The sequence below is a fragment of the Nematostella vectensis genome, chromosome 7 (genome assembly GCF_932526225.1).
Source record: "Nematostella vectensis chromosome 7, jaNemVect1.1, whole genome shotgun sequence".
Classification (NCBI taxonomy): domain Eukaryota; kingdom Metazoa; phylum Cnidaria; class Anthozoa; order Actiniaria; family Edwardsiidae; genus Nematostella; species Nematostella vectensis.
Genome location: NC_064040.1, coordinates 10,032,300 through 10,057,131, shown reverse-complemented (window position 1 = coordinate 10,057,131; position 24,832 = coordinate 10,032,300). Strand labels below are relative to the sequence as shown.

General features: G+C 39.4%; 1 protein-coding gene across 4 annotated transcripts; it reads right to left on the bottom strand.

The window, feature by feature from the left end:
* Nucleotides 1-359: 359 nt before the first annotated feature.
* On the bottom strand, nt 360-22,335 carry LOC5518978 (potassium voltage-gated channel subfamily B member 1). Of its 4 annotated transcripts, none has more exons than XM_001638857.3 (6): nt 22,135-22,335; nt 17,418-17,753; nt 12,034-12,255; nt 7,512-7,862; nt 4,025-4,201; nt 360-3,371 (listed from the first exon to the last, which is right to left on the bottom strand). In XM_001638857.3, exons 2-6 carry the CDS (start codon nt 17,736-17,738, stop codon nt 1,869-1,871), a joined length of 2,574 nt encoding a protein of 857 aa, XP_001638907.3. In that variant the 5' UTR covers nt 17,739-17,753; nt 22,135-22,335; the 3' UTR covers nt 360-1,868. The 4 variants fall into 4 exon arrangements, with proteins under 4 accessions (XP_001638907.3, XP_032219581.2, XP_048586009.1 ...); XM_032363690.2 differs by lacking the exon at nt 22,135-22,335 and adding an exon at nt 20,072-20,164; XM_048730052.1 differs by lacking the exon at nt 22,135-22,335 and adding an exon at nt 18,412-18,451.
* Between the last annotated feature and the right edge of the window lie 2,497 nt (nt 22,336-24,832).

Below are 24,832 nucleotides of genomic sequence, written 5' to 3'. Positions count from 1 at the left end.
CACAACGAGGCTACTAGATTGTCAATCACCCTATGAGTGGCCTATCACAGTGCTCTTAAAAAACCTATGAGCCACAAAGAGGCTACTAGACTGTCAATCACTTTAAATCCACAGCTCAATGGAGAATGGGTTGTTCTTGAAAGCTACTAGACTGTCTATCAACCATCTAATGGGGTTGGGCTAGTCTCATTGCATCTGAGTTTCAAAGCAGTCTTTTAACCGATAAGCTCTTTCTAAAGGCCTGAGCGCGCGCTAGTTTGACACCCAAAAATGTCAGGTTTATCCTTAGGGTTATCACAGGGTTATCCGGAACAATGTATATAAGGATACAATATGTACATAAGCTGCAACTATAAGTCTTTTTTTTGTATTTTTAATATTGTATTTATTACTGTAATAGCTATTTACAGAGATATCTATATAGAATGCCATCTGGATAAACACATTTTCAAAATTATATACAAATTCTAGAAGAAATTGTCTATACCAAAATGTATCTTATTATTCAGATAATGTACCTAAATATTTCATAATGATTGTAATCGGGACCGTTTGTAGCTAACATTTTTTGCCTGCCCCCTCTCCGCTTCCCTATCAATATCGTCCTAAAGCCTTAAACCTCTGTTGGTCACAGGTGCTCGATGGTGGTCGCAAATGGTTGAAAACAGCCTGGGGCGAGCGAGCGCGGGATACCTATGATAATCCATAACGTTAGCGTCCAGACCTCTTTTTCAGGACCGCGGCTAGCAGTAAACAACAATTCCGTGGTAACTCTCAACTTACACTGTTGTTATATTGATAATAAGCATTATAGTAAACTCCCAAATATGGTATGTAGTGTCCTAATAAGGAATGGGCCGAGAAGTACGTAACATGTTGTTTTCGAATCCAGAATTGCTGGAGTTTGATTACAAACTGCTCTTTGTAAACTCAAGCCAGCTTCGCTCAAGGATCTGGAACAAGGAAACCGTTTCTCACACTTGACTGGAAAAGCTCAAAGGTGTTTTTATGTATCATTGCATTCTCTTTTCAATACGTCACCACGATTCAAAAGGTGCCGGGGACCAAGTGAGGCGCTTGTTTGCACTTGTTGATCAGTCGGTTTTACTAACATTCAGATGATGAATTTCCAGCGAGCTACTAGGCCGTTTTTTTTTTCAAAGAGAACAGTTTATTCGTGGAGAATTGATGCTTTTCCGTATAATTGAAGGCTAATGCAGTCCATTAATCTACTAGAAGGTCTGATATTTAAAATAGTTTTTCTATTTACAAAACATCAAAAAAGACTAAGAACGATGTTAGGAACTGCGTGCGTAGAGCTCCTTTGTTTGTAGACCCAGCGAGACTATCACAAACTGTGTACATGAAAATATTAGTAAGAAGACGATTACTGTTCTTTTCTTACTTCTTCCCCGGCTTTCCTTTCAATAGCCCGGGTTTGGAATGCCAATAAAGAACTTGGAACGAGGGCATGGAAATTAGACTTTCAAATGAATGGTTTGCTTCCCAGCAAAAGCACTTTAGCAGCTGTGTTTTCGCGGTTTATGCGACAGTTATGTACCCAGCGCCTCCTGTATAACTCATATTCCTAGTAAAAATCACTTTTGTCCGAATAAGAAGATACCCTGCGAACGATATTGCTTAAATTGCCTTGGGTTTAATGAAAGGATAGGTTTACAGGCCCACTACTCAATAAGCAAATGATTTACCGCATCACTATGTGACGGTAGTATCACTTTGTTATAGATCGGTTAAACAATCTCTCTTCATTTTCTTGCTGGTGCGACAAAGGTGTTGGTCATTTTAAGCTGACGCTTTTTCCAGTCCCCCTCCTGTATCAGTGACTAACTGACGTGCTCGGAGGCTCGTTATAATGTGGTTGAATGTCTGAGGTATTTGATATCACTGTCGTCGGACGAGATGTGGTTGAACGTGTTCCGCTTGGTGTCGCTCGGGATCTTCAGCACGTTCAACGGGTTCTCCACCAAGCTCAAGTTACTCCCATGATTCAGAGTACCCCTACTGCCCCTATCACTTCCAGTGCTACCATACCCAACTGACCTATCACTTCCCCTGTGATCGCAGATGGCATCTTTTGCTAAAGCGTTGTCATATCCGGTGTCTGTTTCATTATCTTTGTTATGGTTTTCGTAGATAAGCTTGTATTGTGTTTTGACGGGTCCAGCTATTGTATCACACTTGTTTCCGGAAATACTCCCTTCTGTATGCTTATGACCGCCGCACGCATTTGGCCTCGATCTGCTCGATAAAGAGGACAGTCCAGTGTCCAGAGAGTTTGTCCGCTGACCCATCTCCTCTGGCGGCGGAATAATGGCAATAGCCGGTCCGCCCGTGGAAAGCGGTGACTCCGGTTGAGGCGGGGCCAGGCTCTGCGTACTAGTGCATATTTTGATCGTTGGGTTATTCAACACATATGGCAGCATGTCGCACACGACTGGAGTCAGCGCTGCAGAGTCATCTGCGCTGTGGATGTGCACCTCTGATTTCATGGAGGTGCACGAGCAAGCCAGTGAGGGGTCTATGTGGTTAAGCGTTTTTAAGTTCTGCATACTGAGACTATGGCGTGAAAGGAATAAGATTGGTCGCCGTAGGTTCAGTCCGTCGTTTGATATGTTTTTCAGCAAGTGATTAATACTGGAGTTTGTGGAATTGCTTTTCAAGCTCATGGATGCAGGGGTGACTGCTCCGCGTCTGAGGTAAAGCGGATATGTCGAGGTGATCTGTAATGAGATGTTACTTGCTTGAAGCTTGCTGCCTTTTTCAGGGACGGTTAGAAAGAAGTCCTCAAAGCTGTCATTATTCCGGCTAGTGACCTCTGAAGCGGATGATGCGCGTTTAACTGGCGGGGCCAGCTCATGTTGGTCTTCCACTGATGGATATTGAAACGCTGTGGCTCCGAATTCCGGGCAAAGTGCGTTTGGTGATTTGGTTTCTGTGTTGCTTTTAGGTGTGTCCATCTGAGGGAGGGAGCTATAAGAGTTGAGTGATTTGCGCGACATGGCAGGGGATGCGGGTTGACTGGATGCAAAGTTGAATGACAGCTCGGAGGCATTAAGTGTGCGCTGTGTGTTTCGCCTTTCCATGCTTGAGAAAGAGTTGTGATTAATGCTCGGGTATCCCGCGGGACGGGAAGTACGCGGGATTTGCATGGATGTCAAGGCATGCGATAGGGCCACACGCCTCGTCTTGGTGGGGAGATTAAGCCTCGCCTTGGCGTAGGTGTAGAAAATGCTGAAGTTGCTGGCCACAACTGAAACCGGAAGTGCAATGACGAGGACACCGCATATTGCGCATGCGCTTCCAACGACTTTTCCCATCCACGTCTTTGGCGACACATCTCCATAGCCTACCTGTGAAAAGCGCATGCGTGAGTCAGTTGACACTGCACTTTACATACTCTATTAACAGCCATGATTTGTACAGTAGAAGTAATTATTTTTTTTTTGGGGGGGGGGGGTGGCATTTATATTTCATCGACATTTTTTATGCGTACGTCTCTGTGTGTGAAACCTTTCTAAATTTCTCAAATCAGTCATCAGTCAATGGCTGTCGTTTTCTATTTACTTATAAAAAAGAATGAGGCGAGCGCGCGAGAAACCTGGGACGTTCTAGAACGCCAGGCACTTGGCCTGTTTTTAACAATGGTGCCTTGCAAAATCGTAGTTAGTGAAGACCTGGGCTTGTTGTAAACACGAATTCCTGCAAGTTTACGAGAAAATTATCGACGTACACATTTCAAGGGCGATAAAAAAAAGCGAAAAACCCAGCGGACTTAAGCCGATTTCCAAAAATTGGTATGTTAAATCCTAATGAGCAACTGACCGATCGAGAAGAATGACAGTTATCAAAAACAAGATTGATTTATATGTTGAAAATGGATCCATTTTAAAACAACCACAATGAATGAATTCTTGTAATTTAATATCATAAGAAGCTTAAAGTTAACCGCACTTCCTTGAAACAAGATTCGGACTTTGTATCACCATGGTGAGATTTGACGTACCGTTGTCATGGTGATAATGGCCCACCACATGCTACTGGGTACGCTGTGGAAATCTGTGTCAGGCTGACGGCGCTCTATAAAGTACAAAATACTGGAGAAGACTGCCGTCTGGAATGCCATGACAATCAGCAGCATCGCTAGTTCTCGTAGGCTTGCCGTCAGGGTATTAGTCAGGACCTGCAGACAAAAAAAGCCAGAGAAAACGATGTAAAAAAGAAACGCGTCAGTGGGAATTGTGTCAAAATGAATTGTGTATTGACGTAGGTAATGTGGGATAATTTGGTTCACATTTCGTCGATAAAGCAGAAACAAGCCACTTACCTATAATGCGTAGGAATGGTTTACCTGTAGTAAGTAGATAAGGTTTACCTGTAGTGCGTAGATAAGGTTTACCTGTAGTACGTAGATAAGGTTTATCTAGTACGTAGATATGGTTTACCTGTAGTACGTAGATATGGTTTACCTGTAGTACGTAGATATGGTTTACCTGTAGTACGTAGATATGGTTTATCTGTAGTACGTAGATAAGGTTTACCTGTAGTACGTAGATAAGGTTTACCTGTAGTACGTAGATATGGTTTACCTGTAGTACGTAGATATGGTTCACCTGTAGTACGTAGATATGGTTTATCTGTAGTAAGTAGATATGGTTTACCTGTAATACGTAGATAAGGTTTACCTGTAGTACGTAGGAAAGGTTTACCTGTAGTACGTAGATATGGTTTACCTGTAGTACGTAGATATGGTTTACCTGTAGTAGGTAGATATGGTTTACCTGTAGTACGTAGATATGGTTTACCTGTAGTACGTAGATATGGTTTAGCTGTAGTACGTAGGAAAGGTTTACCTGTAGTACGTAGATATGGTTTACCTGTAGTACGTAGATATGGTTTACCTGTAGTACGTAGATAAGGTTTACCTGTAGTACGTAGATATGGTTTACCTGTAGTACGTAGATATGGTTTACCTGTAATACGTAGATAAGGTTTACCTGTAGTACGTAGGAAAGGTTTACCTGTAGTACGTAGATATGGTTTACCTGTAGTACGTAGATATGGTTCACCTGTAGTACGTAGATATGGTTTACCTGTAGTACGTAGATAAGGTTTACCTGTAGGGCGTAGGTAAGGTTTACCTGTAGTACGTAGATATGGTTTACCTGTAGTACGTAGATATGGTTTACCTGTAGTACGTAGATATGGTTTACCTGTAGTACGTAGATATGGTTTACCTGTAGTACGTAGATATGGTTTACCTGTAGTACGTAGGAAAGGTTTACCTGTAGTACGTAGATATGGTTTACCTGTAGTACATAGATATGGTTTACCTGTAGTACGTAGATAAGGTTTACCTGTAGTACGTAGGAAAGGTTTACCTGTAGTACGTAGATATGGTTTACCTGTAGTACGTAGATATGGTTTACCTGTAGTACGTAGATAAGGTTTACCTGTAGTACGTAGATATGGTTTACCTGTAGTACGTAGATATGGTTTACCTGTAGTACGTAGATATGGTTTACCTGTAGTACGTAGGAAAGGTTTACCTGTAGTACGTAGATATGGTTTACCTGTAGTACGTAGATATGGTTTACCTGTAGTACGTAGGAAAGGTTTACCTGTAGTACGTAGATATGGTTTACCTGTAGTACGTAGATATGGTTTACCTGTATTACGTAGATAAGGTTTATCTGTAGTACGTAGATAAGGTTTACCTGTAGTACGTAGATATGGTTTACCTGTAGTACGTAGATATGGTTTAGCTGTAGTACGTAGATATGGTTTACCTGTATTACTTAGATATGGTTTACCTGTAGTACGTAGATATGGTTTACCTGTAGTACGTATATATGGTTTAGCTGTAGTACGTAGATATGGTTTACCTGTAGTACGTAGATATGGTTTACCTGTAGTACGTAGATATGGTTTACCTGTAGTACGTAGATATGGTTTACCTGTAATACGTAGATAAGGTTTAGCTGTAGTACGTAGATAAGGTTTACCTGTAGTACGTAGGAAAGGTTTACCTGTAGTACGTAGTAAAGGTTTACCTGTATTACGTAGATAAGGTTTATCTGTAGTACGTAGATAAGGTTTATCTAGTACGTAGATAAGGTTTACCTGTAGTACGTAGATAAGGTTTACCTGTAGTACGTAGGAAAGGTTTACCTGTCGTACGTAGATATGGTTTACCTGTAGTACGTAGATATGGTTTACCTGTAGTACGTAGATAAGGTTTATCTGTAGTACGTAGATAAGGTTTACCTGTAGTACGTAGATATGGTTTACCTGTAGTACGTAGATATGGTTTACCTGTAGTACGTAGATATGGTTTACCTGTAGTTCGTAGATAAGGTTTATCTGTAGTACGTAGATAACGTTTACCTTTAGTACGTAGGAAAGGTTTACCTGTAGTACGTAGATATGGTTTACCTGTAGTACGTAGATATGGTTTACCTGTAGTACGTAGATATGGTTTACCTGTAGTACGTAGATAAGGTTTACCTGTAACTACGTAGATATGGTATACCTGTAGTACGTAGATATGGTTTACCTGTAGTACGTAGATAAGGTTTATCTGTAGTACGTAGATAAGGTTTACCTGTAGTACGTAGATATGGTTTACCTGTAGTACGTAGATATGGTTTACCTGTAGTACGTAGATATGGTTTACCTGTAGTTCGTAGATAAGGTTTATCTGTAGTACGTAGATAACGTTTACCTTTAGTACGTAGGAAAGGTTTACCTGTAGTACGTAGATATGGTTTACCTGTAGTACGTAGATATGGTTTACCTGTAGTACGTAGATATGGTTTACCTGTAGTACGTAGATAAGGTTTACCTGTAACTACGTAGATATGGTATACCTGTAGTACGTAGATAAGGTTTACCTGTAGTACGTAGGTATGGTTTACCTGTAGTACGTAGATATGGTTTACCTGTAGTACGTAGATATGGTTTACCTGTAGTACGTAGATATGGTTTATCTGTAGTACGTAGATATGGTTTACCTGTAGTACGTAGATATGGTTTACCTGTAGTACGTAGATATGGTTTACCTGTAGTACGTAGATATGGTTTACCTGTAGTACGGAGATATGGTTTACCTGTAGTACGTAGATAAGGTTTACCTGTAGTACGTAGATATGGTTTACCTTTATGACGTAGATATGGTTTACCTGTAGTACGTAGATATGGTTTACCTGTAGTACGTAGATATGGTTTAGCTGTAGTACGTAGATATGGTTTACCTGTAGTACGTAGATAAGGTTTAGCTGTAGTACGTAGATAAGGTTTAGCTGTAGTACGTAGGAAAGGTTCACCTGTAGTACGTAGATAAGGTTTACCTGTAGTACGTAGATATGGTTTATCTGTAGTAGGTAGGAAAGGTTTACCTGTAGTACGTAGATATGGTTTACCTGTAGTACGTAGATATGGTTTACCTGTATTACGTAGATATGGTTTACCTGTAGTACGTAGGAAAGTGTTACCTGTAGTACGTAGGAGAGTTTGAATAGCTGGAATATCCTAACGGCTTTCAGCATGACTAGCATTTCCAGGTATTGAAGCGAAGGTGAGTCCGGGAAGAACAGGAATACGTAGAGTGGGAATAAAGACATGAAGTCTGTCCAGGTGGGAACGCTCTTGAGGAAGGCACGCTTGTTGGGCGAGAACACGACTCTGAGGGCAAAGTCCATTGTGAACCAGGCGAGGCACACCATGTGAATGATAGAGAGGGCCATGAAGGCACGCGATGAACGATCCTCGAAAAACTTGAGGGTGGAGAGGGAGAACTTGATGATGTAGATTGAGAACATGACGAACGAGATGATACCGATAACCTGCAACGGAAAGACACGATAATGGTGATGATGATGATGACGATGATGATAATGACGACGACGATGATGATGATGATAATTAACTAATCTCTATCCAGGATAGCCCCTTTAGCTTTGCTGATATCAGTGGAAGTTCTGGTTGTTACATTAATTAAAAATAGCTGCAACATGCGCTGCATAAATGTGAGAGTGGACTTAGTTTCCTTTGCACCGCAAATTGCCATTGAGCTTCCTCGAAATTAAGCATTAGGGATGGCGAACTAGATGACGCTGATAATCTACAATAAAAAGTCTCTATAATGATTATGATTATTAGTGATTAGGGATGGTTTTGAGGAGGATAATCATGATTAACGGCACAGATGTTTACACAGAGAAGTGTAACAAGCTAAATTTTTGGTTTAGACCAACAATGACCACTCTGACCACTTGTTACAAAACCACTATGACCCGCTTGGCTGGGGGAGGTACCGGTTTTTACTTGTTCGCTGTTACAAAGTCTTTACAAGATCTTTCTCTGTCTGTTCTCATTCTCATATGTCATATATGTGTTGTTTAAGTGTTAATGTGAGTCTTACAAGTGTTTTCACATGTGGGTTTCTTCAAGTTCCTTAGTGTCTTTTAAGACTTAAAAGTGATGAGTTGGGGCTTCGGTACGCACCCATATTTATATGCTACTAAGACGGCATGTCCTTTAGGATAATCGACCCTGACATCCCAAAGGGCTTTAAGCGCTGTTTGGACAAGGGTTTAACCAATGGGTGTACGAGGGACGACCTTGCTACGTGGGTGTGCCAGTCGCTTACCCTTGGGCTACCGTGACTTACGTAATGTTTACAATGTTGCTACTGACTACGGATGTCACACACTAACCTGTTACACTGCTAGTACGCATGACAAGCTACACACGTGATTAATATGATTGACAGCATTCTAATCATTTTTGCACTCAAACTCTTTAAATGTACTATAAAAACCTAGTTTCACCGACGGCTAGGTCTGAAGCTTACTTAGGGTGAACTCAGACCTAACTTTCCGTATGTAGCTAACGGATACAGGACTAAAACAAATGCTCAAAACTCTGTTCTCCAGTACCACTTGAAAAGGGACGCGGTACGCCTATAAGTTTCCCGAACAAAAGGTCAATCTGCTAAAAATATGAACTGCTTGGCTAAGCAATTCCCATTCGAGCGTTTTATATTTCCCTGTCAAACGCGATAGGTTAACTAAACAAAATGCTTTTAGTTGTTCCGTGGACTTCAATATGCTGACAGCCGATCAGTATATAATTTCTAGATGCTAAATGTCACTTCACTACATGTGTGACTTATTCCTGCGTGACAGAAGCCATGATAAACAACACAACACCAGCGAAACGATACTTGTCTTGGTAGTGTAGTCGTACTGTTAAAAAATGCATTTTTTAATAAAAAAAACTTTTAAATTAGAGGCAGCTGACAATAAATGGCGAGATAATAAAACCATGGCGAACATTTGTGTTTATCTCTAGTACCACTTGAAAAGGGACGCGGTACGCCTATAAGTTTCCCGAACAAAAGGTCAATCTGCTAAAAATATGAACTGCTTGGCTAAGCAATTTCCATGCGAGCGTTTTATATTTCCCTGTCAAACGCGATAGGTTAACTAAACAAAATGCTTTTAGTTGTTCCGTGGACTTCAACATGCTGACAGCCGATCAGTATATAATTTCTAGATGCTAAATATCACTTCACTACATGTGTGACCTATTCCTGCGTGGCAGAAGCCATGATAAACAACACAACACCAGCGAAACGATACTTGTCTTGGTAGTGTAGTCGTACTGTTAAAAATGAATTTTTTAATAAAAAAAACTTTTAAATTAGAGGCAGCTGACAATAAATGGCGGGATATTAAAAACATGGTGAACATTTGTGTTTATTGATTGGCTTTTACCAAATAACTCAGGTTGTTTTGTCTTCGCTTGATTAAAACTTCCCGAAAACAAACTGTAATCTGCCAACAAGGAAAAAAAAACCGGACTCCGGAAGTCTTAATTTTGTTTTTTGCTGCAAGCGTCTATCGTTTATTGCTTTTTAGTAATTTTCTCAAGCCTTTGTTGTGTCAGTTTTTAATGTTGTGTTATAATATTAGGGGACTGGTGTTTTCCAGTTTTAATTGTTAGCCCGAGGGCCAGCACAACAAATAGAACTAGTAAGAATAAACGGGAATAACTAAAATACAGATCTAGACTTGCTGTATTTATTATACGCTAGGACCAGACAGTTCAAGAAGGAACGGGGAGCATTGGATACATTTGACAAAAAGAAACCAATTAGCCAAAAGCGTAAGGGCGTGAAATCACAAAGTTGTTCTCTCGTCCCTGCGTATTTACAATATAATTAATGAAGTCAAGATAACTATAAAATAGAACTAAGCAACTATGACTAAGCAGCTTAACTAGAATGCGCATGCTCAAACAGCGCAACTACAACAATTTCCCCTAAATGAAATTACGATACAAATACACGACGTCTTAACCAAGAGGTGAAGGTGGCATACAGTTTAGAAAGAAGTCAAGAATTTAACTTCTCAAACAACAAAATTTCCGAAACAAGAAGGAGAAACCAAAGATTTCGCCACGTATAAGAAACTGGACACTCCCTGGACACAAAAGGTCATCGAAGTGGAGGGTCCACGGGCGTGCTACAAGTTAGACTGAGGAAACCATCAATTGTAAACAAAATCTAAATTTTCCTTAAAAGTATTTTCCTGTTTATATGAGAAACACAAATTGCATAGGAAATCGCAGGCTTCTTGATTCAAGCATATGATTAGCGGTCAAGGCACTATATAGCTTATTACGTTTCATCCAGCTTGATAGGAGGTGTTTAGACATAACCATATACTTAAAGCAACCTGCGCAAAAATAACAAATACTATTGGCAACCACGTGTACATCTGCGCCTAACGAGCGCCACCGGTAACCACTTGTAGACCGCACCTACCTTAGCTAGCGTCACCGGCAACAACTTGTAGACCGCACCTACCTTAGCTAGCGTCACCGGCAACAACTTCTAGACCGCACCTACCTTAGCTAGCGTCACCGGCAACAACTTGTAGACCGCACCCACCTTAGCTAGCGTCACCGGCAACAACTTGTAGACCGCACCCACCTTAGCTAGCGTCACCGGCAACCGCTTATATACCGCACCTACCTTAGCTAGCGTCACCGGTAACTACTTGTAGACCGCACCCACCTTAGCTAGCGTCACCGGCAACAGCTTATATACCGCACCTACCTTAGCTAGCGTCACCGGCAACAACTTGTAGACCGCACCCACCTTAGCTAGCGTCACCGGCAACCGCTTATATACCGCACCTACCTTAGCTAGCGTCACCGGCAACCGCTTATATACCGCACCTACCTTAGCTAGCGTCACCGGCAACAACTTGTAGACCGCACCTACCTTAGCTAGCGTCACCGGCAACCGCTTATATACCGCACCTACCTTAGCTAGCGTCACCGGCAACAACTTGTAGACCGCACCTACCTTAGCTAGCTTTAACGCTAAACACGTGTATAACCCTCCCACCTTAGCTAGCGTCAACGGTAAACATGTGTACAACCGCACCCACCTTAGCTAGCGTCAACGGTAAACACGTGTACAACCCTCCCACCTTAGCTAGCGTCAACGCTAAACATGTGTACAACCGCACCCGCCTTAGCTAGCGTCAACGGTAAACACGTGTACAACCGCACCCACCTTAGCTAGTTAAACGGTAAACACGTGTACAACCGCACCCACCTTAGCTAGTTAAACGGTAAACACGTGTACAACCGCACCCACCTTAGCTAGTTTAACGGTAAACATGTGTACAACCGCACCCACCTTAGCTAGCGTCAACGGTAAACACGTGTACAACCGCACCCACCTTAGCTAGCGTCAACGGTAAATAAGTATAAAACCGCACCCACCTTAGCTAGCGTCAACGGTAAACACGTGTACAACCCTCCCACCTTAGCTAGCGTCAACGGTAAACACGTGTACAACCGCACCCACCTTAGCTAGTTAAACGGTAAACATGTGTACAACCGCACCCACCTAAGCTAGCGTAAACGGTAAACACGTGTACAACCGCACCCACCTTAGCTAGCGTCAACGGTAAACACGTGTACAACCGCACCCACCTTAGCTAGTTGAGAGGAGTGCGGTTCCTCTAGACTCTTCCAGATCTTGGGTTGCACGCGAGACCACCAGGAGATCACGTCCTCTGCTTCGAAGAGCCCAGAGTCTTGAGACGTCAGCAAGGGGCTCTCTTCTGTGTCGTCGAATCCGGGGAGTTTAAAGCACTTGAGTTTTTCTTGTTTTTCCCTGTGCTGCTTGTAAAGTTCCCAGCAACACGTCTCCACCTGGTGAATATACAGTTTTGGCTTATTTTGAATTTAAGATTTAGATTATAATTACAGTAGACAAAACAAGACATTAAATTAAATACCTAAATAGATGTCAAAATGTGTACAAATCTTTCTGTACTCTACTTTTCCATGGAATTATTATTTTCATTCATTTCATTTTCAATTTTGACCGTTTTGCCATTGGAAAAGATGAATGATATACGAGAACCTAATGAACACCTCTTCTTTTATCTAAGACCTCAATTATATATACATTTTGAAATCGAAATTAAAAAGAAATCGGAAGTAATCCATCTTCTTTGAGTTCATGTTTTTCTTGTTTTCGTACGTGTTCAGTCGCTGCCATTGGGATATAAACAAAATAATTCCTTTCCGGCTTTCTGGGATATTGCTGATATATTCATTATCCATAATATGGTCTTTAATATTTCAAGCCACACTCGCGGCTTCGCTTATCTACCACCTGCTTATTCCAGTTCATTTTCCATCCATGGGCAATTATCAGCCGATATTAAAAGGGTTGATTTTATAAATGCCACGCCAATTGTTAAAAAAGATATCAGTAAAAAGTCAATAAAAATACCAGTAATAAGTCAATAAAAACAAGCGCGCTAAAGGCATAGATAAACACGAAAAGGTATGTTGTATGAAAAGGGTTCCACTTTGATTGACCAGTTTTGTACGGAGATGTACATTCATCATAAGGACTTCGTTAGTGTAAAGAAACCAATTAAAACTATTTCAAATTTCACACAAAAAAACATACATTTTACAAAACAATACCATACAAAGTATAGAGGCGAATATGTAGTAAGTAAGTTCTGATAAGAAGGTAGGATATACTTAATCTGAGAATCGAATAAAGTAACGTCTGCAGGGTCGTAGCAGGGGGTGGGACACTCAGGGCATGTACCCCCCAATATTTTTAAAAGATTTTACAGAAATGACCAGTAGGGGCGTGACTGTGCTCTACCCCAATATTTTCTTAATGTTTCTGTATTGTGCCCGCCATGATTTCTAGGCGGCACTTGTCTGGATAGTATAAAAAACATCTGGTTTTAAAGGTAGATAGAGTGGATTTGTTAGCGGAAATTATTCCTATTTACTGAAACCGTTTATATTGTAAGAACGCAATAGCATGTTGCAGCTTGCTGTTCTCGATAAACTAGCCCAAGCCCTATTTTGTCTTCCCGTTTTTGGAATTAATAAATAATCATATTTACCCGAGCAAGTTCTCTTTTAATAATACACTATCATGAAATGGCCTTATGTAACTCAAATTAATTTTATATTAATATTATGGGTTACTATATTTTCTTCTATTTTGATAATCATTTTTTTATTAAATAAATAAAAAATGCTGGATGATTGCACGCGATCAAATAGTAATCGGCCCCCTTGAGACCTTACAAGAGTAATTTGCATCGTTCCTGAAAATCCAATGCGATCTGACTCGCGAAAAGTGCTTTTCGTAATAATTGTCCTTGACTTCATAATAGGCTTCCTGCGTTTCGCCATTTTAATACAATATACAAAGCGGAAGTTACCCTCGTGTGTGATGTTTTCGTTCAATTAGGAACTCACCATCGTGCAACAAACATCTAATATAACCATTTAAAACACCCTTTGTTACAGAGGCTTCGGCTATGGTGCTTCGTGGGGTTTTCGGAACTACATGATAATATTTTCACTCCTCTAGAGATATTTGAATTATAGTGGTCAATTCTTAGTTTTACGTTATGACGTCATTAACCCCTAGTCATAAAATGTAATTGATTTTTTCGCAAATTTGTTACAAGTGATAAGTGCTTGTTGAAGTATATTTAATGAATTTATTGCAGTGTTTTTAAAACAATTAAATGATTTTTCTCACTTTTGTAAACATTTTACCATCAATGTGGAAGATGTTTACAGTAGAAAAAAACCTTTTTGTAATGATGTGAATTTGTCAAATAAAAGATTAAATTTCCTTAATGGAATTTCGCGCTTAACCTTTATTTGTTTTTTGATATGTCGGCAATTTTTTGACAACTTACGCACAAACTTTGGGCGAGCGATGTCAAATTGAAAATTACATAGCAGCCATCCAGGCGAAACATTTAACCAAACGAGACTTAAATATGGTCTATTTTAAATTGAAGTGTTTCAGATGACTATTTTGATATAATAGATAAAACACGTCAAGGTTTTTCGAACGTAGACAATTTTACGGAAACACGTCCAAGCGGTGTTTGGCTGAAGAGGAGAAAGGTTTGAAATACAAGACATCTCAATAATTGATTTGATCTAAATACGTAGTTTTGATGAGAGCAATGCCGGGTTTATTTGACGAATTAAATCCATTATTTAAAAGCATCGATAAATCTTAAAGATATGAAAAAAGAAAAAAATGTTAAAGATATAAAAATGTTATTTTTTTGGCATTTATGATAAATCCTTGATTAGAAGATGATGTAACAGAACAGCTGTTAAGAAATAGATAAAAAAGAATACAAATTAATTCATGTAAAAGTTCGGGTTTCCCTTCTTACATGTTTGCCCATCATTCTTGCACTAGCCGCTTTTCATTTCCCAGATGGCAATAAATATTGCAAGAAAGTCAAAATTGCGTGTTATTCATTAAATGCATTCATTCTTGTATTTCAAACTTTGCTATGTATATATACTGCTTTGAAGAGGCATTAAATATTGCATATCATTATAACTATTTTTTTCAATTCCCCTGTCAATTGTGCAAATTAGCGGTGAGAGGGCAGAATCAAAGTGTGGAGAACCCTTTTTTCCGCAATTTTGAAAATAGAAAATATTATCATTTATTTGCATTCATTAATTTTTTATTGCCTTTTTGAGTTGCTGTTTAACTTTTATTTACTTATTTACTTTTATTTACCATTTACTCTATTCACTTGTTCCATATATATGCCATTCTGTTTAATTATGACTTTAGTCCTGAAGTAGAGACCCCGTTTTGAATTAGCATTTTGCCTGAACTAAACATTTATTTGATTTATTGCCAAAGCCAAGCCTCCCACTTTTAAATAACGCAAAAAGAAATAGATGAGAAAGTCTGATCGTGAAAGCACTTGCCTACGTAAAATACAGTCATCCAGATACCTGCTTATACACCCTAGCCTGGTCACACATGAAGGATAAATCTTCCATGAATTAGTTATCAATCGATGTCTATCAAATCGATGAAGTCTAGCTCAAACTCCCCTGAAAACAGCGATATAGCTGGCAAAGATAGCCCGTAGTTTGCCCAGTAATGCTGCCGCTATTTGCTACTTGGTTCTGCAAAGTAGCCCGCCAATAAATCTTCTGACTTGTGGTCAGCTAAAAGAAGCGATGAAAGCAATTCTGCCTTGAGTTGTGGCATTCTCGAGGCTCTCCCTCAGACCATATCCCATATCACTCCAATAAATATTCTGCCTTGTGGTCAGCTTATCGAGGCGATGAAAGCAATTCTGCCTTAAGTTACACGGAGTTGTGGCATTCTCGAGACTATCCCTCAGACCATATCACTCCATGACCATTTCTCTGGCTCTATAGTGTTGCTTTTATCCCTAGCAACTTGCTCCAGTAATTGCTTGGCGCGGTTTTCCCGCCATTTACGTTGGAGTTCGCGCATGCTTTTCTCCGCGTATAATTCACACCACGACCTCCTAAACAACATTAAAGCTTTAAAAGCTAAACGGGCTCCGCGGCGGGTGTGAAATAAAGAAAATCACCTGCTAACTCGGTGTATTGTTTTTGTATTTATTTTGCTCTGCACATATAACAATGTTTCGCTAAGTTATTCCAATGTTTTCATTTTATCGGAATGTTTTTGTTGAATTATTTACGAAGGCTATTAGTCATTCTTGAGGTAATTTCGGTCGTGTTCCACCAAAAATTTTACCGACTTGGAACATTTATATCAAACACCTTCCATTGGATGATAATAAAAAATGGTTATTTGACAAATCCAATGTAATTCTAAAGCTGGCGGCTTTTCTACAAAAAAACATAAAGCAATAGTTGTGGGTGTATTACCCTTTTCTCTCTCTTTAACCTCCAAGACAGTATACTCATAAGAGCATAACATCAAATGTATTATGTATAAGTACTTTTGTTTTTCATTAACCACTAAAAACCCCTTAAGCTATAATGCTTAGCTACCACTTTCTTTATACTTGCTTGGGTACCTGAGCCGTTATGGAAGGAAACCAGGAAAATAGAAATTAATTTGCAAAGAATTATAACGCCTGTAAAGTAAAAAGATATTCTGCCTACGGCAAAGCCGGATCAATAACAGAAATATAAAAAGAGAAAAAAAACCTCGAATTATAACCAAGGCTGTAGCGAAATCGAATCGACAATGTGTTTCTTGAAGGATAAAGTATTGTAGAATCGAACATAGTTTACCGCCTTTTTTTCCGCTTCGCTACGATAAGGTCATTAACTGATTACTATGTTTAAGATAAGGAGGGTTGAGGTTAAGGAAACGTAGGTTTTAGAAATGTTAGTCAATGTTATGTTTTACCGCGTATTTGATAACGCGTGTTTAAAAGCTGGAACATGTAAAACAATGACAGCCATACTAGTTATATGTGTATTAAGTGAAAACAACAGGTGCACGATCGACGCATTATTATTATTATTATTATTTCCTTTTAGCATGGATCTCTGCCTGGATTCGAAGATTTCTCATTTTATATAAATGTAACTGTTTAAAAGAAAAAGAAAAAAACTAGAGTTCTCATCGGAAAAAGGATGTGCTAGAGTCAACATTTAAGGAAAACATTATTTAAACTCGCCCAATTGTCTATGGAACATGAATTACGCATACCGAAAATAGAGAGTTAAGAAACTCTATAGTGCCACACTAAATGGGAATTTGTTAAGAGGAAATATAAGTAGAATCTAGAAATTTGAATGAGTGGATGTGTGCCTATTCTTGATATTTGCTCCTTCTTTTTATCAACTTCGATAACATTTAACCAAAAATATTGGCCTTCGAAATTACACTTTAATTAAAAGCGTATTCCAAGATGCGGAAACCAGTAGCATCTTTGCATGAGAAAGAACGACAACAACTTCAAATTGTGTATTGCTCCTCTTATTATAAAACCACCTTAAAGTGGAGATCTCTGGATGATTATTCAGGCAATACGTACCTGCTCCTCGTCAATACCCCAGTACTGAAGCTCTTCCTCAAAGACAGGACCGCAGACGTCATTCGGGCAATGTAACTTGCCCGTGCGATAATAGTTTAATATATGCGCAAAAACTCCTGGATGGCGGTCAAAAAAGTATTCGTTCTTGTTGGCGTCGTATTCCGAAGCCTTGTTCATGCTCTGGTGTCTTTCACCTAGGTTACAAAGCCTTGAGTCAGGGATGTTACGTAGCGTGCTGATATAGGTCTCATGTTTGAAGCCTCCAACGTTTAGTACTATTTTACTCGATGAGCTGGTCTTTTTAGTCTTTGAAGACGGCATTTCCCATTCAACAACCTGCGGATGAAATAGAATAGCACTGGGAACTTTTGCAAACGCATATATGGCAATTAATCTAAGGGGCACTCAACTATTCTATTTCAAGTCTATTCGCTGTCTGAGACTTAAATGAATCTCAATTTCGGTTAACTCAATGCGAAATCTCATTATAACTGCGGACGTTTCAATCCTTGCTTGCGCATGTCGAGAGCTTTGAAGCTGCCAATAAAGCGCGCGATTAAATGTCTCGGTGTGTCATGAGGTTGTTTTGCTCATCCGTGTCTGCTCTCGCGAGAAAGCACCGCTACTTAGTCTGCTTTTAGCCAATCAGAGCTCTGGAAAACTGGCATACCGCGCGCCGGAAACTATTGCAGCTGGCGAGAAATGCTGCGGGTGTTTTGATGCGATGGTGAGCGGTGTGTCTGCAACTCAACGGGATTCCGGGAGATTCGGATTCATACTGCTCGCATGCCGCGCATTATATTTGAATTTAGCAAGTATTAATCTAGCAGATTACTTGTCATAATCGTGTAAAAGATGCATAGACACATTCAGTTGGCAACCTGTTGGGAAAGAAGAGCATCGGAGATATAATATCCTCCCAATATGACTTCAATGTGACCATTCAAAGTACAAGTAGAGAATACTTGAATATCTAGTGGCAATATGGACTCACATTTGGCCAGGCCGTGATCCTGCTGCTTAATATGCTCAGTAAAAGCAATGCTTGTCGTTTGTTATTAATGGCTTAGTGTGTCCCCTTTTATTCGCTGCCTGCTGCTTCCTCGCATACTAATAACCGCTTCTCAAGTCGCGTTTTACTCTGCTTCTCACTCAGCCTTCCGCAATCTCGCGTTAGAGAACCTAACCTAATGTTGAAGATGATGCTTTTCAACAATACTCGTTATTCTTGCATTTCCGTATCCCGGCCCGTTTCTTGCTTTCTGACATCAACAGCCCTATTTGAATATCATTGAAAATAGTTTCTTAAAACCTTCAAAAATAGAATAATGAATTCCGAGAGACATATTTTTTGGCAGTTACTCGATTGGAAGTCACTTTCATTTTCTTTTTTTGGTCTGAAAAGTAAAGTCTGCTCAATTGACTGAATGTAAATGCTAGTTCCAACATTGAATGATTAAGAAATATTTTACCGTTTCTCTACTTTTCTCGTGTTAGAGAACCTAACCTAATGTTGAAGATGATGCTTTTCAACAATACTCGTTATTCTTGCATTTCCGTATCCCGGCCCGTTTCTTGCTTTCTGACATCAACAGCCCTATTTGAATATCATTGAAAATAGTTTCTTTAAACCTTCAAAAATAGAATAATGAATTCCGAGAGACATATCTTTTGACAGTTACTCGATTGAAAGTCACTTTCATGTTCTTTTTTTGGTCTGAAAAGTAAAGTCTGCTCAATTGACTGAATGTAAATGCTAGTTCCAACATTGAATGATTAAGAAATATTTTACCGTTTCTCTACTTTTCGAACATTGGTTTGCTTTCCTTAGCGGAAGTTCTATCAACGGGCACTGGTTGACCACCCCCACCCTACCCCAGACAGAGCCAAGCTATACCATAATAGTTCTTTGTCTATTGGACCGCCCTACCCTACCCCAGACAGAGCCAAGCCGTACCATAATAGATCTTTGTCCAGTGGACCGCCCCCACCCTACCCCAGACAGAGCCAAGCTATACCATAATAGTTCTTTGTCTATTGGACCGCCCTACCCTACCCCAGACAGAGCCAAGCCGTACCATAATAGATCTTTGTCCAGTGGACCGCCCCCACCCTACCCCAGACAGAGCAAAGCTATACCAAAATAGTTCTTTGGCTTATGGGCCCCCTTCCCAGCCCTCACTGTAATGACATTTACAAGCAATAACTATTCAATGCCAATAATATCCCTCCCCCTCCACTAGCAGTGCAATGCTTTGTACACTGGGTTTTGACGACACCAACCCAGTTCAAAGCTACTCGACCCCCTACCCCCTCCTCCTATACATATCAAACTATTTCGTTTTGAATGTCGTTTTTCCAGCTCGCGCGGTCAATTCCTCATTACTACAATACATACAATCTATGTCCAGTCAGCTTTGATGTTTCATTTTTTTCACTTTTGTCCTCTCTCTAAGAACAGGGTAAGTCGAGAAATTCCGCGTACACTTGCTGAAATTCATGCTTACTTTCAGGCCTCCATTTTGAAAAAGACCCAGACCCTAAAGTTTGAGTTGTCACGTTATCCCTGTCACGAAATCCCTGTCACGCTATCTCTGTCACGTTATCCCTGTCATTTTATCACTGTCACGTATCACTGTCATGTATTTACAGACCTTTGGGTTCGAGGGAATCTTCTAGAAGCCCTAAAATGAGCTGATTATCACGTTTCCCACGCGCTTGCCCCAGGCTCTCCTAGACCATTTAGATAATTACACAGCCATACCGATCGTACAAGGGACCGACCATTTGATATCTGGCGGGAAGTTAGCTGTTTTTCCTGCTTTATAATATATAATTATCTATGTGTCGTAACCGGCGGTGCTCCATGGGTATCAAATAAATCATAAAATAAGCATAAATAATTACAAAGACAGGTTTAGAAAGCTTTAGCATTCTTGTTTATGTAATTCTAAACGTTCACACGGCGTTAAGAGACCAGGAATTAGCCATTTATGCGTTACCAAGAACCGCGGGTTACGATACATTGATTGCAAGTTGAAGTTATAGAATTGTTCATTTAAATTTATATACATTGGTAATAGAATTGTTCATATAATAAACATACAGAATGTATAGACTCCTTTTAAGTGCCTCATTGGAAAACAAACATTAAATTTTTTTTATTTGTCAAATGTGGATAGAACTCACTTCATTAGCAGGTTTTGAGTTCGAGTGAATTCGAGTTATCAGGGTTTTGAACTCGTGTGATCAGGGTTTTGATTTCGAGTGATCAGGGTTTTGAGTTCGAGTTACCAGGGTTTTGAGTTCGAGAGATCAGGGTTTTGAGTTCGAGTTGTCCGTGTTTTGAGTTCGAGTGATCAGGGTTTTGAGTTCGAGTGACCAGGATTTCGAGTTCGAATTATCAGGGTTTTTAGCTCGAGGGATCGGGGTTTTAGTTAGAGTTATCAGGGTTTTGAGTTCGAGTTAACAGGGTTTTGAGCTCGAGGAATCAGGGTTTTGAGTTCGAGTGATTAGGGTTTTGAGCTCGAGTGATTAGGGTTTTGAGCTCGAGTGATTAGAGTTTTGAGTTCGAGTGATCAGGGTTTTGAGTTCGAGTTATCAGGGTTTTGAGTTCGAGTTATCAGGGTTTTTAGTTCGAGTGATCAGGGTTTTGAGGTCGAGTAATCAGGGTTTTGAGTTCGAGTGATCAGAGTTTTGAGTTTCTTAACGTTTTTAATCGCATTTCGAAACATGCCAATGACTCGGTCAGCAAGGGATTAGATAGGCGAGAGTACGAGTAAAAAAGACAGCGTTAGAGTGCTCAGCTTCTTTACGAGTGTTTTCTAAACCTCAGCGGACGACAACGTAACTAAGCAACACAACACAACCTTACATCTCTAATGACAATATGATTAAATGAAAACATAAGGCAATGATCCGCTACTCCTTCCAACGTCAAACCGTAATCTCTGAATTTCCGTAGATCCGTACGGTACATGGAAAACAAGAGTTCTTAATGAAACGGCTGCACTAAATGTCAAATGAAAAAAAGATGTTATAGCTCATTAAGAAAAATAACTATTGGAAAAGTGTTTAGATTCAGGCCCGTAGCAGGGGAAGTTCGAAGGGTTCTTAAGAACTCCCCCGCTCGACTGGAAGGTCCGCTCTAATAAACGAAAATTAACACTGCGAGGTAGGACGAGCTGCCTAAGAGAAAATGGTCCGTTTTATGGGTAAACGAAACCCCCCGCTCAAAATCCTGGCTACGGGCTTGAGATTGTTCCCTCTGTAAATAAACGCTACTCTAATTTATTGTCAGGTCCGCACAACATAAAAAAGAAAACCTGCTATAGAAAAACAGTTTCTAAAACTGTGGAATAAATACGAGGTGTTTTATCCCGTTTTCCCAAAAAATAAATATGGTAACCGAACTATCCTCTTATTCAAGAATTGAATAGCTCGAGAGCTGTTGTTTCCATATTTGCTCTACAGGGCACAAAGAAGTACGTGTCGCGTCGCATTAGGCATGCTTAATCTAAAAGCAAATCTTTTAAGTATAAATATAAACAGATAATAGAGTAGCGCATCTAAACGCTCATCTGCTTCCATTTTTTTAAAGTATTTTTACGATAGAGTATTTTCAACTTTGATACATAACCATGGTTTACGTTATAATGTCCGAATCGTTATAATATTCCAAGTGTAAGTCGTAATAATTGCGATGGTTGACTCGTACCTTGGAGAGGTTTTTTTTGTTCCTGAAGCATCCCTTGGACCTATGGAAGAGCGCTTCCGATTTCCCAGTATGTTTCTGAGCTATTACAAAAGGCTAGATCAACAAAATTGTGATTGATCGACATTAATTCTACATTTACGGTTTTTGCTCCGAAAAAGAAAAACAAACTAATTATTTATACTTCTCGAGTGCGGTTTTTTATCGTAATTTCTTTAAACAAATCACAAGTGTGAATAATCTCCTAGATTTTCGTATCTGTTTATTGGCAAGCTACTTATCGGTATATTTTCTGATTCTCTCAGCATGCTAATTGAATTATTCACTCAAAGTGCAATTCGAAAACGGAAACTATAGCTTAGCCAATTGTGTGCGCGTCTAATGTTTTGCATTATCAAAACAAATGTTGTGAGAATAGTAAATATAAAAAAATATAAAAAATAGACTTGCTGCAGTAGATATGATGGTAAGTGCGAGTGATCGGGGCATTAACATATTGAAAATACTTAAGGGAATAATTGGGGCGGTAACATACATGGCAAAGAGGACTTGTAAAGGAGATTTCGAGTTATCGATTGCTACGGGTAGAAAATTACCGAAAACGTATGTGGTAAATCTGAAGACATTTATGTTCAAATTAACGGGATGTTTAAGTTTTAGATTTAATGGTGAACTGTATTTGACTAATTTCTTCATCACTTGTAGGTCCAATTTATCGAAAGTCAACGCTAACCTTTAAAAATTATTTCACAACAACGCAAAGACAGGGGCGTGGTCCCTAACGAAAGACCTTGAAATGTATTCACGGTACATTTTTGTTACATAATCTCATACAAAACCTGTTAAGTGCCTTTTATTTGTGCGGTCTTTAATGTACGTTCCGTATAGTGTATTCCTCACGCTTGAAAGGTGAGATTTTCAAATGACTACGAAAATATTATTACCAACTATATTTGTGGTCTAACGCACCGGCTGCAATAACGACTTACAACACGCGCGTTTGGCTAGGCAGCCAATTAATTGACTAAATATCGCTAACCTTGCGAAGAATCATGAGTTACATAGCTCTAATAACTAACTTACTTACATAAAAAGCTAATTAACTAAAATCTACTAGCCTAGATAGCTAACCAAGCTAAATCTAGAACCCTATATAGTTTAATTAGTTAAAAATAGCATGCAGCAATTTGGGTAGTGACGGGTTGAGCAAACACGCTAATCATACTCCTCATCTCAAACTAATGCATAGTAACGAGATCGAGTATCAATTTATTTATGCTCTATTTATCCGAAAGAGACAACTATCGCTAAACTTCTTCCCGCGCTCTCACTAAGCAAGTGGAACTCGCTTTTGTCGCATATACGGCGAACGAAAGGGACGGAAGGGACTGTAAGGGACGGAACCATTAGAAAAGTGAAAGGGGGGGAAGTGGTTCCCGTCGTGCACTGTTTAATATTGTCTCCAAGACGTGCATGCTTTTTTAATCGTTGTATATTCATTTTTTTCTGTCTTTTCATCGTGTATGATTTTTTTTGTTCTTAAGCCCAGCCCCCCACCCCCCCCTCACTTTTCTAACTACTCAATGTTTTATTGAACAAGCTTGGTAAACTTGGTACGACTACTGAAGCGACAAATTGACAAAACGCTATGAAGAATTTTTCAGATCGATAATCATACAAATGTATTATCTACTATTGTTATGAGCTAGAAGTTATCGAAAAGAAGTCTAACACTTTTGCAAAGAACTGTAGATACTACGTTGGCAAAACCGAATTTGTTGCAGGAAACAAGATTATTGATTTACATTTTAAACAGTAGCAGATCGAGGAAGGTGATGTTTGAGCCACGTCTGGGGAAAATTTTTATAACATGCGGAAATTTGATTATTTTTTTCCCGAAAATATATATTTTTGTGCAATCTAGCTATATACCAAATATTGATAGAAAGGCCGATCTAAATATTAAATTTCTAGACTTACTGGTTATTGGAAATCGGTTAACAGCTCAAATACACACAGATATACGATGTGCCCTGAAGTAACGCTTGAAGCTATCACTTACCCAATGATTTATGGCCGCTTTATTATCATTAAAGATACTCTTTTTCACCTTTGATTATAACTATATTTTAGTTGCTAAGTAACCAGGACTTTGGTCAAATCTCGTGAACAGGGAAACAGTAGTCATAATTTTCATTTTATTTTACTTTTGTCTCGATTCTCAGATCAAATTGGTCAAGACAGGTCTTTATAAATAAAAAATAAACTTGCCAAAAACATCAAAGACTGATATCTCTACAAGTTAGCCTATTTTAATGCCTTAGAATACCAAATGATTTGTTTCAAGTCATCTTCTATAAAACATTCGTAAGGTTTAAGAAAAAATGACTTAACAGCCATCAAAATTTCCTCTATTCTATCACACAAGAAGAACTAAGCATCTAAGCTTGCAAACATTGACCACAAATAGCTTCGAATTGACAGCCTTTCGGCTCATTGAGTTAAAAGTGACTATTTCTCTCTCAAAGGGCGACTGGTGATGCAAAACTACACATTATATTCTGTGTAAACTTTTGCTGTAAAACGCATATGAATATTGGCTAGGATACTTACAATATTAAAGTTGTCTTACAAAACTCTTCTCCTCGTTTCCTTTTTCGCAAAAAAAAACTCGCTTTTGATTCAAGGTTATTACGGTGTG